Source organism: Helobdella robusta (assembly GCF_000326865.2).
Source record: "Helobdella robusta unplaced genomic scaffold HELROscaffold_3, whole genome shotgun sequence".
NCBI lineage: Eukaryota > Metazoa > Annelida > Clitellata > Rhynchobdellida > Glossiphoniidae > Helobdella > Helobdella robusta.
In genome coordinates, this window is record NW_008704501.1 from 514654 (window position 1) to 529312 (window position 14659).

A 14659-nucleotide genomic window follows, 5' to 3' on the forward strand; every position below is an offset into this window, starting at 1 on the left:
CCTGAGCTAAATGGGAAGGTTTAGATCACTGGTGTTCTATAATTTAATGTATGTCAGATTGATTAGCTACATTCAATGCAAGTTTCGACTTACCGCAAAAAACACTCGAAGAGCCCTTTTTCACTTCATTTATTATCATGGCGTGATGGCTCAATGGTTAAAGGCGCCTGGTCTTGTCCCTGCAGTGACTGGGTTCGAGTGCAAAAAGATCCATGCCTATCATATGCAATGTGTATGATGCGTGATTTTCACGCATATTCATATACGCTGTGTGTTTGTCGTTGAAACCTATGAAGCAAGCGCAAAAGAGAGAGTAACCTTTAACCCTTCAGCCTTTTATTATAATATATTTTATAAATGACTTTGCAATAAATATTAAAGATACTACAATTATAGTGTAATAATAAAATGTAAGTTACACCACAACAACTATCATGGATATTGTGGAAATCATGTTTGGGCCTTATCGAAAACCTCCTTGATCCGAAATGTTGAAATATGAATATTGTTGTTGTTGTTGTTAAATTCTCTACAGACCATAGAGGAAGCTCAATCAATGCTGGAAGTTCAAATGCCTGGCACCTGCGTGAGTTGAAACATTTCATAAAAATTATTTCATTTTACAGTTTGTAATAAAATGTTTGTTTTAAACTTGGCTCAGTGAGATGGCTGACCAATATATATTTGTTCTTTGTTATATGAAAAACTTTGTCATCAAAGTCTACATCATGTAAACATTGTACGACAAAATTCTAGTTAAGCCACTGTCACACGTATTTTTTTTACTTTTTGTGTCTTTAATAAACAATGAACAATTTCCAAATTGATGTTAACAGCACGTGAACGACGCACGGTTTAAAAGCGACAACTGAACCAAAACAAAAAACTCGAGAATAAAATAAACAATTATTTCAAAGTTTTGTGTTTTACTTTTTGTAGAGTACTCTCTATTTTATCTGCATATCATCTATGCACTGATCAGTAGGCATTTTACAATTTTGGCCAAAAAATTCTGATAAATTTTTCAATCTAATTATTTTATATTAAAAAATTGAAAATCAAACAAATAAAAAAAGTTCAAAAGTAGAAATAAACATTCAAATTATTAAATATGCAGACATGTTTAATTAAACCATAAATATGGAAAGCGAGCTGACAAACCAAAGGCGCAGGTTTGTGGTGGAAATATAAAAGACACATATGCGATTGACATTCCACATGATGGAATTTTAAAATTTTTAAAGTCATAATTATCTTTAGAATTGTAGATGATATGAGCCAAAAATATAGTATAAATCAATAAATATAAATAAACGTAAGTTTTAATAAATATTAATAAAAATAAATACTAATTTTAATAAAAATAAATATTAATTTTAATAAAAATAAATACTAATTTTAATAAAATTAAATAGTAATTTTAACGAAAAAAATATTAGTTTTAATAAAAATAAATAGTATTATTAATTATGAAAAAACAATGATTTATAAAACACAACCTTGAAATATGGAAAAAGCGTCATTTTCAAACTTGATTGTAAAGTAGTACAAAATTCACGAAAAAAATTCAACCAACCTTTCCATTTACAAAAAATGCAGCCCACTTCACCAATAGTGGTAAAATTTACATGTCTTGTAAAACATGAAAACAATTTGATTAATTAAAGTTTTAAAAACTTTTACTTTTTAATTTATGATTAAAAAACGTTTCACAAACAAAAATAGTTTCAACAAGGAGAAAATATTTTTTAGTTTATTTCAAGTATATTTTGGGTCGATTCGAACCATGGAGCCTTCAATTATTTGACTGCTTGTTGATTAAGGATCATTACAATTAAATTGCAATGAAAATATTTTGCATGTTTCCTCCTAAAAGATTCGTCAGCTGGAGACGCCAGTGCCTTCAGAATATTACTACGGTTGTGTGGGCATCGTAGTGAAGGAGGGGATAGTGCAGAACCCACCCCACTACATGGGGCAAGGTAGTCATTCATTTGTGTTTCGGTTGGGACTGTCTTATAGGTGGAAAGTCTTAAAAGTTCAGGCAGCTTTTTGGCAATTGTTTATAATGATATGCTAGGCAGACATCAACGTTAACCTATGACAGATAATAACTTGACCGTTGATCTTTTCAATTAATTGTAGTCTGATGATAACTCACGTCGCAATTCATGCCGTCGCTTACAAATATATTGCACGATGAAATATTTAAATTGACATGATCCGTGGTTGTATCTTTGTTTCTAATCATTTCTATTTTTAAAATCAAAATTTTTATTCTACAAATTTTTCCAGTTCCAATATACGATGACTTCAAAGTATTTATTAACCAGGTGAGTTTTAATGTCTCAAAATGTGTATATAAATCTATAAAACATATATTTTTGCACTTTTTTTTGGATATATATATATAAATTTATCTGATAATTATTAGCTAAGTTATAATTATTATATTAAATTATATATTTATATATTTGATAATTATTAAGAAAAATTGCTCTATGTAAGCAGCAGTGTAATTTAATATTTCACGCAGACAGACAAAGAATTAACGTAGTCCTAAACTTAAAACTTCTCTTATCTAAAATTTCATTGTTCATTGTTAATTACTTTTCTAGTAAGAGAGTAATGGTAAGGAAAATATTACCAATGAAGAATAACAAAACATAACATAACGTAACGTAACATAAAATAACATATCTTCCAAGTCTGCCTTTGAACTCCTGTGTTGTAGATACTGTTACGTTTTTTCGTCTGTAATGTAACACGAATATAATAATATGAATTTGAATAATATGATTGACTTCAATTTTTAAAATGAATTGTTTAAAATATTCTTAATATTAATGAATGATTGACGAATATTTTATTAATGCAGCCGTATGAGAACTTAATTGAAGACGCCAAGACGACCCATCTCGGTTACAAGGTGAGATTGTTTGATCGCTGCACTTCTTCAAGAGTTTCTTCAATATGTCAATGATTTTTTTTAATCAGTTGCTAAATCTAAAGAGCGGATTTGAAAACATTTTTTATACCCTAAAAACTGATCAGCGATAGGTTAGTAAAGATGACGTCATATCCGAGGAGGTATGATGTCATCTGGTGGCTGATGGTGGGGCGGGGATCGATTCCAGGTGCGTCTCACGGAATGTCATAGTAGACACCCAATTTTATCTTGCCAGATAATCTTGCCGCTCTTAAGCTTAAATTTTGCGGTTATAATTTTTTAAATCTGTTTTTAAATATCTCTCGAGTCTAATTCTACTTTCACTGTTATATACGATTTTGTAATTCATTTTTCTTTCTCAGTTTTTGCTTTTTGTCTTCCAAAAAATCGTTTTTTGATTTTAATTGATTGGATTCCCTAGGGACACTAAGATTGCACAGTTTTGCTTTGTGAGACATTTTTTCTCATCAAGATGCTTTTTTGAAAATGAAGGTTTCAGTCGACTAATCTTTGGCCGATATTTTTGAATTCAACGTTCTATTTAATTAAAGTTATCTGTAGATATAATCTTATGAAACGTTTTGGTTTTGCAGAATTAACATTTTTCTTTAGCTATTTTGCTCAACAAGCCACGTTAATAGGGATTGAAATAATGCATGGAGGCAATTCAAAGATGAAAATAACATTTCAATTGCACCAGCATGAATTCAAATTTTTGTAGAATAATGAAAATGATCAAATATTCAGCGCAACTAAAGTTGTTTTACATAGTATGTTATAGTAGCTAGAGCCATTCGGTTAAGTTGAAAGAATGAAATGAACACTGCCTGTTGTTGACTCGATCAAAATTATCCAACAAGCAAAATAATCATGCCACTTTTTTTCTTACACACAGTTTGGTATCTCGAAAAATGATTTAAAAATCAGCAATTGTTGTCCAAATCAAAGTTGCAAATGTTACATGTGTTATATATGTTTCCAACAACTTATATACCTAATAGGCAAAAATATCGATTTGTTTTTTCTTTCAAATTAGAAGAATTGCTCAAATTGGTGAAAACAATCATTTTGATTATTAACAAAGTCTGATCTCAACGTGATTAAATTCTAAAGCCAAATTGATTTTGTTAGTAGTTGGATAATATTCAATAAATTTGCATAACTCGTGAAGAGTCATGTATATATTTATCATCTTCAAATATTTTTTGATTTGTTTCACATTTTTAAACCTCGGAGACTTCACTCAGTAATAAATTTATATTGTTTGTATAAAGTTTCATAGCAAATATTTCGCCAAACAAACAGCCTCACTTACATGGCGACAAAAATTCAACCCTCCCCACAGTTTCAAGTCCTCTACCAAGGACAGGCGGTGTACAGCGACAAGGTGGACGGGGAGGGCTACATCGAGGTGGGGGTCGACGAGGCTGGAAACGTCTTGATCGTCTCCCCATTTGGAGATTCACCTAAATACGAAAATTTTATAAAATTTATTATTCCTTGTTTATATTCGCGAAACATATTTTTTGTATTTTCACAATATTAATCTATAAGGAAACGTTAGATGTAGTGATGGTACAGAGGTTTAGGCATTAAATTATGAGACTACCAACGTAAAATATTGCACAATCATTTATTCACACACCTATTGAACATATTTTAATATTGCACGTTTTAAAAATGTATCCAAACTCCATTGTATAATTAATCAGTTGAAATCTGTCGAAATCAGATAATTTTTCAAGCGAGGAACGGTTGCATGCATGCAGAATCGATCTGTTACGTTATATTTATTCATACTCGTTTGCATAAGAGTAGTGCACTAAATATTATATATTTAATAAAGAGTTTGAAAATAATAATACAATTAAAATTGTGTACGAACATGAACAAATTATAATATATATAAATAAATACATATATGTGTGTGTATATATATGTATATACACGTGTGTGTGTGTGCATGTGTGTGTGCATGTGTGTGTGTAAGAGAGAGAGTTTTGAACAGTGCTACAAACAGTCGGAAACGTTGCAGAAACGTTGATGGCAGGGGAGGCAGCATGAAAAGGTCACAATCACAAGGAAATTATTTTTCTATATTAACCTTGCCTGGGGCCATCAATTCGAACATCGAAGATGGCATAGGAATACCGAAGAAAGCTTTTCTGTTCTGTCATGCTTAAAATAAATAAAAATTTAGCTTTTGAACAATAAAAACTTGAAAATGATTTACGATTAACAGTTAGAAGAATCGAAAAATTTAACTAGAAGCTAAATAAGGCGGAAAATGCTGTGATTTTCATCAACATATAAATAAATATATATATATATATATATATATATATATATAGATAGATATAGATATAGATATATGCTCAAACTTATATATACTGTGTATCTACTCTACTTTGTTGATTCTTTGTTTGAAGTTTTACAATCTTCGACTTCGTTCAATATAACACTTTTACAAGGTTGAAGGTTTTAAGTATTCACTTTAAACAAACAAGGAATCAACAAAATAGAGTGTATATATATATATATATATATATATATATATATATATATATATATATATATATATATATATATATATATATATATGTATATATATATTATTATCAAACACTTATAAAGCGCCTATTAAAATAAATATCTCTCACAAGCGCTATCGAAAAAAGAAAAATAATAAACGAACAGTGAAATAATGTACATCCTATCAATAGACGATATGATACAATCAATTACAATCGTTCATCGCGAATAGATAAGTTTTCAAATTCTTTTTGAAATCAACAATGTTCATCTTTGACATTCTCATCGACATTGGCAGACTATTCCAGACGATTGTCCCGACACTGCAATGTCTCTAGACGATGTCTGCAGCTGTGTAGTTGGTACAATCAACAAATAGACGTCATCTGATCGCATCTGATATATATATATATATATATATATATATATATATATATATATATATATATATATATATATATATATATATATATACTTAAGCATCTGGGCATAACCACAACATATCAATTTGAACACCGAAGATGATATAAGAATACCGAAAAAAGCTTTTCTGCTCTATCATGCATAAAATAAACAAAAATTTCAGTTTCAACTCTAAAAACTTGAAAATGATTTACGATTAACTGTTAGAAAAATTAAAAAGTTAAATTGGAAGTTAATTAACGCCGAACATGCTGTGATTTTCATATATATGTTTATATATATGTTTATATATATTTTCATATATATATGTGTGAGTATGAAATGGGTTAACCCATATATGCCCATAATTTGTGTTTTGCCTAAAATTTATGTATATTGCGTCTTTCACTTCACAAAACATGAACTAAAAAAGTTTTTTTGAAAAAATTAACAAATAATTATTTTATGGCCATTTTAGTGTTGATCCTTTATAAAGGGTGGTGGGCTGGGCATACAGTACCACTCTTAGTTTGCTATAGACTTCAACTATTTCTCGTTTGAAAGAATGATAATCAAGGGGATGTGCGACGTACGTACATCGATCATGTAAAAAAAGAGTCACCATCAAACTGAGATCTAGTAACAGCCAATGTTTTGATCCATGCTATCTGCTCCTCCCAAGTGCTGGTTATAATGTTTCACAACTGTGTTGTATGTATCACCACGTTGTTCCCAAAACATGCGTCTCCGTGGTAGAGGGACATAACTAGAAAATAACAGCATGCCGAGAAAAGCTCTTAATTTTTTCACCTCTTTAGTAAACTGTGTATATCCTTTAGGCTCTCTTTCACTACAAGTTGTAGCAGGTCATCTTCCAAAAATAGTTCAAACCATGATGATGGAGACTGATTTTTTGTAACTGATTTTGGAAGAATTGGATTAGAGAAATTGTTGACATGTTTTGGTAGATCTCTTTTGGACCAGTTGCAAACAGGTTTGGATACATATGGTCGTTTAGTAGGTGGGGTTGATTTTATTGCATTATTGGTTGAGCCACTTTGGTTGCACTCTTCCACAGCTCGTGTTTGCTGTTTACATTCGACTACAGGTATTTGTCCTTATTTAGGATATATTGAGTATTTTTTGAGTGGTGCTGCCCCTTTGCTTATGATAAAAAAATTAGTCCATTTTCGTTCTGCTGTATCAGTAACAGTACTTGGTAAATCAAAATCTTCTTCACTACTAGACGGGCTACCGAATCCGATTTCTTCATGTGAATTTGCATAAACAACAACTGCCTCACATTTTGCTTGAAGTTTCTTTCCATTCAGATTATCCAAAAACCCTCCAGCATCTTCATCTGCACTATCTTTTTCAGTTTGACTTCCATCAGGTGGTGTAATGTAAACATGCAATTTGTCAAATTTGTCATGCAATTTGTTTGTTGGATAAAAGTAATTTTTCGAAATGTTTGCTTGCCTGACCCCTCGTCCACATTCCAGGTGTTTGTATACAAAAATGGTGTGGAGGTTAAACCAACCTTAACAAAACATGAGAATTATGCAAGATTGGATGTTGATGCAAACAATAAAGTCAGTGTCGTACTTACAATGAAATATTTCAATAGAAAAAATCAATCAATCGAAAAATTAATAACACATAAAATTTTGTATTGTATAAATTTGTTCAGGCAGTTTTTAATGACTCTTCCTCATTTTATTGTACATGGACACAGCATCGGGCCTTTGACGTCTCAAACAGAAATTTTAAACTCGATTGCCTTTCCTCGTTTTAAAACACTATCAGTCTTCGTCTTGTCTTTTACCGTCTAGGAAATTATTTTTTAACGTTTCAAGTCTTATTTGATAATTTCTTCTGCGAAATTCAACTTTTTTTTTGCTATCAAAACATTTTTTGCCCATTCAATGTCTTCGGTTTTCCTATATTTGAAAAACTCTATTCTGCACAGCCCTGCTTGGCGCAATATGAAACATGATACGTTGAAACATTATACATTGTAGCATGATACTCTTAAGCATGATGCATTTTATAACGTTGAACAGTAAGTTACATTGATACAGTTTGATACATTGAAACAAAATTAATTAAAACATGATATATTGAAATATGATACATTTAAACACGATATATTGGAACATGTTACACTGAAGCGTTGTAGTAGGATCTCTCTGCACTCAACCAACGCTGGAAAACTAAGCCAAAACATTTTTTAAATTAATAAAATTTGAAGTGAGAAGTAACATTTATTTATTTTATTTAAATTTAGAAATTTTATTTTTTTAAAATGCTTTGAAGATTACAAAGAGTCCGAGTTATGTGAGAGTGGTCGGTTGAGATCGAAAAATTAAACTATGTATTTCAATCCAATAGTTCCGTATAATATGTAAATACCAGAAATTATGTTTCATAAACTTTGATCCGCATAAATATGTGCTCCCCAATAAAATGTTGATGACCTTCATGATAACATTATTTATTTTCTTTCGTACAAAATTTGGATTTATTTTTATTTCTACTAAAAATAAAATGACTGCAAATCGTGTTGATCTGAAATCACTAGTTTGGAAAATTCTTTACTATATAAATGCATTATGCATCAATGAAATTATATCGGGCCAATATTGTATGTTAGGTTTTTGTGCAATTTACCATACTGTGGTCAGTGGCGGATTAACGCACAGGCACCGGCCTGGGGCGGCAAATTTTGGGAGGCGGCCAATTTTGAAAACTAGTTATTTAAAAATGTTCAAGTTGAATAAAAATAATTATTGAAATTGATACTTTACTCAAAAATTATGGTGTTCAAGTTTATATAATTTATAACTTTAAAAAATCGATTAACAGTTGCCGTTCGTTCTGATCATCTATTTAAAATAAATGTATCGGAACATATAGCCGATAATGTCATGCAAAAAAATCGTACTTTTATCACTGGAACAATAATTAATTCATCAGAGGACGAATGACTACAAGTGGCGCTAAATTGTAACAATATGTACGAATACTTTTTTTTCATGGTCGCGTTTTTCACAACGGTTGTGAACGCAGTTAATTATGTTAACTGTTCACTAATAATGACACAACAAACTCAAACATAACGGCAACAATGAAATGCGCAAAACTAAATAATTTCTAGCGATCAAATAAAAATTACTTTATTAATGCCTGTTATTTTACAAAAGTTTTTGTTAATGAGTTTGATGAGCTTGTATTATGATTTATTTGGTTACTAAACGTTAATTATTAATATAAAGATAAAGGTACAACTTATAAGTAAAGTAAAGGTACGTAGTATATGTGGGCGATAATATTTACTTTCCATATATGTAATTTTAATTATGTGGATGTGGTTCGATCATTGAATTAGATAGACCCTTTTTTAAATTAGCCATCTTGTCTTGTCGTGTTAAGGCCATATTTGTTGTTTCATAAAAAGAGCTAAAATGAGCGATGGTAGAAAAAGATTAAGTGGGAGTCAATATGCAAAATTGCAAAAAGACAAAGAATTGAAAAACAATACGGACTTGGATAGAACGAAGAAAATCAACAAGTTTTTTCAGTCGGCGGTCAGTGGAAGTGGAGATCAACTGGAAGAACGAAATGATACTGAAGATAAGTTAGTCGATGCGTTTTTCATTAGTGCAAGACATTTCTTTGAAAATATTGTTTTTAAAAATTGATTTGGCTAAAATTTCGCATACAAATAATATTGCTGTCTATCTATAGGTCCAGTTTAGCATGTAACGAAGAGAGATCATACGCGGTTGAAGAATCTAAGACTGAGACAAATGATAAATCAAATGTCTCAGATGATGATGGGTTTGTTTGTCTTTTTTAAAAATCTAAATAAGAAATAATGAAACATTTTGGTTAAATTACTTCACCTGAATAAATATCTTTCTTGTATCTCCACGGAGATATTAACAAAAAATTGTTTGATGAATGTCTCTCAGAAAATGTGGAATAATGTTTCCGTTTATCTGATGACCCTGCTTTATGGCAAGTAAATAATGAGACGCGCAAATATGGCTTTAAGCGAAACGAAAATATGGACTTTAGTAAATCCAAAAAGGAGTACAGTGATGGCAAAATACGCAGCCTCACACCAAGTATGTTTGACTATACTCTTATTAACGGAGAAAAAATGTCGCGAGAATGGCTTGTTTATTCAGAAAGCACTGGAGCTGTATTTTGTGAAATTTGTGTTTTGTTTTTAAAGAAATCGAATGTACAAACAAAATTAACATCAGAAGGTTTTAATGATTGGAAGAATGCTTATAATACGCTGAAAGAACATGAAAATTCATTATCTCATAGAGACTGCGTACATGCCTGCAAAACGAGAGGTCGTGCTATAGGTCAAATAAACTCGCAGTTAAATGATCAATTGGAAACAGAGATAAATTACTGGAAATCGACTCTCTTTCGCGTGGTAGAAGTTGTAAAGACATTGGTTTCAAGAGGACTACCTTTGCGTGGACACGTTGAAAAATTTGGAAATTCTGAAAGTGGGAACTACTTGATGCCGCTTGAACTTATTGCTAAATTTGATTCTTTTATGGCGCATCATATAGAAAGATTTGGCAAATGTGGCAAAGGTAATACATCTTATCTGTCATCAACAACTGTAGAAGAGTTAATAGCAATATTGGCAAATGCTGTACAAGACGAACTCGTCTACCAAATCAAAATTAGCAAATATTTTTCAATAATTGTTGATTCAACGCCTGACATAGCAAAAGTTGATCAACTTTCCGTTGTAATCAGATATGTTCAAAAAAGCGGAACGTCTTACGAAGCGTTTTTAGCGTTTCTACCAAACACTGGCCACAAATCGCAAGAACTATTTAACGTTGTAATTTGTTTTTTACAATCACACAACCTGGATCTTCAAAACTGTCGCGGACAATCTTACGACAACGCTTCAAACATGGCTGGCAAGTATTCAAGACTTCAGGCGCGAATCAAGGAAGTCAATTATCAAGTTTCATTTATATCATGCTCAGCTCACTCACTTAACCTTGTTGGCACAAATGCAGCAGAATCCTGTGCAGAAGCTTGCAATTTTATTTGGTTGATCCAATATGTTTACAACTTTTTCAGTTCTCCAAAACCACACACAGCAGAAATCTTGTTCACTTAATTTGAAAAGTCTCTCCACTACCCGATGGTCTGCTTGCGACGACGCAGTTAGAGCATTGAAATATGGATGGAATCAGGTTAATAAATCACTACAATTTTTAGAAAAGGATTCAAACCAAAAACCAGAAACTCGTGCTGAGGCTAGAGGAATTATTTCTAATTTGAGTTTTCTTGAAACCAGAATTATGGTAGAAAACGGAAGCGGCATTACGACGAATCAGTTGACAATGAAACAGAATTTCTTTATTTCCAAATGATCTAGACGATACCTTAAATACTGAACTGTTGCATTTAAAGTCTCTTTTGGCTACCTTAGACCAAAATGCAGTTCCACACACTCCAATTGATTTGTGTAAATGGATAAGATTGAATGACTTGCAGTGTGTATATCCAAATGTAGACATTGCACTTCGGATGTACACTTGTGCTCCTGCTACAAACTGTTCGGCCGAGCGATCTTTTTCTTGTTTAAAGCGCGTTAAAAACTATTTGCGTTCGACAATGTCCGAAGAAAGGTTAAATTATTTTGCAATTCTATTTATCGAAAAAACAATTTTGCAAGATTTAGACATTAATTTCGTTATTGATGAATTTGCGCGCAGGAAGGCACGTCGTAAAGTTTTGAAATAACTTTTATAAACTGCAATGAAAGAAAATTTATTTTTTTAAATTGATAATAATACATTACATGAATATTGTTAAAGAATGTACTTAATAAAAATGTTTTAAAAATATTGCGTTTATATGAATTTAATTTCTAAATTTATTATAAAATTTAAAATTGGGGCGGCAAACCACGAGTGCCTCTAGCCGGCAAAAAGGTTAATCCGCCATTGACTGTGGTTTAAATTAATATTTAAAAATAGCGTATTCGTTGTTACGAATCGTCAAATCTCATGATTTAGAATTCTGATGATCAATTAGAAACTGCTATCATATTTTTTAATTGAAAAATTTTCAACAAATGACACCCGCAATCAGGGCCGCCGACAGACAAACCGGGCCCCCAAGTTTAAATACATACTGGGCCCTTCATGTATGTGTATATATATATATATATATATATTAGAGATGCACCGAAGTTCGGTATATATATATATATTCAAATCCGGCTGAATCCGGTCCCGGCCGGATTTGGCAGCCGGATTTAAGCGTCTATCAACATTTAAAAATGTTATAAATAGAAAAATTTTTTTTATTGAATTCAATTAATTTTATGTCAATAAGTTAAAGGCTAAGCATACATGACACATTGTGAGGTGAACTGGACAATTTTCCTTATGCTATAACATGGGTTATACATAAATTATAAGCTGATCTTTGTGTAAAAGAACTTGTGCACGTATACACACACACACACACACACATATATATATATATATATATATATATAAGGGATGCACCGAGGTTTGGCCCCGGCCCCGGCCCCGGCTCTGGCCAAAATCCGGCTTTTTTTCAAATCCGGCCGGATTTGGTGGCCGGATTGATGGCCTGATTTAAGCATCTATCGACATTTAAAAATGTTATAAATAGAAAAAAAATTTCATTGAATTCGATTAATTTCATGTCAATAAGTTAAAAGCTAAGCATACATGACACATAATAACAACATCACTAATTGTGAAATGAGCTGGACAATTTTCTTTTTGCTATAACATGGGTTATGCATAAATTATGAGCTGATCTTTAATTAAAAAAACTTGTGCACGTGTTTATACTATATAATTGTAAATGACGGATCATATAGCTACATAATATATATATTTACATAAAGATACATAAGCGTATAATTTAAGAACATGGTATGTTAAAGGTTAGGCTAGGCATACATGACACATAATAACAACATCACTAATTGTGAGGTGAGCTGGACAATTTTCTTTGAGCTATAACATGTATACATTATAAGCTAATCTTTGTGTACAGAATTTGGCGTATCACACAGCTTATTCATATATTTGAATTTGTTAACTATTTGCTTGGTGTTATTTTTTGATGTTCAATATGTAGATAACCGTAAATGTGAGTATTTTTTTAACGTATGTATAATGGTAACTAAAATCCGGCCCCGGCTCCGGCCGGGGCCGGTATTTTAGTTACCATTTTAGTTATTAGTTATATATATATATATATATATATATATATATATATATATATATATATATATATATATATATACATATATATATATATATAAACGCATAATTTAAGAACATGGTATGTTAAAAGTTAGACTAGGCATAAAGGACACATAATTATTGATACAACATCACTAATTGTGAGGTGAGCTGGACAATTTTTTTTGTGCTATAACATGGGTTTTGCATAAATTGTAAGCTGATCTTTGTGTAAAAGAACCTGTGCACGTACATACATGACACATTATACATCACTAATTGGAGGTAAGCTGGACAATTTTCTTTATCCAGTAACATGGGTTATTAATATATATATATATATATAGAACTACATTTTACATATAACTATATTATATACATATGTATATATATATATATATATATATATATTATGTTAAGCGCTTTTTTAGTGTATAAAGAGCTCTATATAACTACTCATAATATAAATAATTATATTTTTTTACGCGGTGAGTCATGAAACAAATATGTCAAAGTTAAAAGAATTCAAAATTAACAAATACAATCAAAATTAGCAATTAAATCTAAAAAGCGAATACTATAACTTTAAACTTTCAGTAGGAACATTCGAAATTCCTATGTTATGATTTTATAATACTTTAAACTTATCACTTGTCAATTTAGTTGGGTCTGAACATTTTAGAAACAATCTAACAAATTCTGTTTTGTCATCATCATATTCAATATATTGTGACAGAAACACTGATTGAAACGAAATCTAAAAAACTAACATCTCCTATTGGTATTCATCCGTATTGAAAAAATAAACTACCAGTTTTGTTAATTTTAATTTATTTTATTTTATCTTATTTTATTATATCGACTGTTCTTTTTTTGATTGAATAAAAAGCAGTGTTTACGTTATTATTACTGTTATTATTATAATTTCTAATGTTACGTTTGGGCTTTTTATATATATAGATTTTTAATAATAATTTGCGAAAAACGTCATAAATTTTTAGCATGGGGAATGTTTGTTTTAACTATAAACATCTTTCATAAATTTGAATAACTTTGAAAACATACTTTTTAAGTGTTTATATTATTTTAATTCAAGCCATGAATAAATAGGAAGATATTAAAAGTTATTTCAAATGTAAACTATTCTTTGTTTCTTTATTGTAAAAATGTAATTCTACATTAATTATTTATTGTATTTGAAAGTAACTATAATAAGTTATCGCGTTAAACATAAGAACGAACGCGTTATTTTGCATCACACGTATTTGCGTGAAGAAAAAATGTTTGTAACAGCTTTTTGATATATTTATATCGCTGCATCTCTTAAATGAAGGATTATATTTATAGCCATAAAGTCTCAGTAATAAAAAAATTATTGGGCATTAAATGATTTTATTGAAGTTGTTGGTAGAAACATGTACCGCTATTGGCTATTCTTCACATTTCTACCTGCTATTTTTATTAAAAAAAACACGTGAGAACATGAGCAGGAGCA

The 14659-nt window shown here is 30.6% G+C and overlaps 2 protein-coding genes across 2 annotated transcripts; both read left to right on the forward strand.

Annotated features, from left to right (window-relative positions):
• On the forward strand, nt 1–4817 carry HELRODRAFT_188487 (hypothetical protein). Its single transcript, XM_009020973.1, has 6 exons — nt 1–18; nt 536–586; nt 1877–1982; nt 2296–2333; nt 2879–2929; nt 4296–4817. Exons 2-6 carry the CDS (start codon nt 557–559, stop codon nt 4494–4496), a joined length of 426 nt encoding a protein of 141 aa, XP_009019221.1. The 5' UTR covers nt 1–18; nt 536–556; the 3' UTR covers nt 4497–4817.
• Nucleotides 4818–11389: 6572 nt separating this feature from the next.
• On the forward strand, nt 11390–11677 carry HELRODRAFT_66203 (hypothetical protein; the record flags this gene model as incomplete). Its single annotated transcript, XM_009020974.1, has 1 exon — nt 11390–11677. A coding segment is annotated over one exon (288 nt), but the record flags the coding sequence as incomplete, so codon positions are not given.
• Nucleotides 11678–14659: the final 2982 nt, after the last annotated feature.

Bases quoted from the DNA above. Each gene is read 5' to 3' on its own strand.
- HELRODRAFT_188487 (XM_009020973.1), top strand. From the start codon at position 557: ATGCTGGAAGTTCAAATGCCTGGCACCTGC. The intron at 1,983-2,295 runs GTAGTCATTCAT...AAATTTTTCCAG, and splicing joins ACCCCACTACATGGGGCAAG to TTCCAATATACGATGACTTC. The intron at 2,334-2,878 runs GTGAGTTTTAAT...TTATTAATGCAG, and splicing joins TCAAAGTATTTATTAACCAG to CCGTATGAGAACTTAATTGA.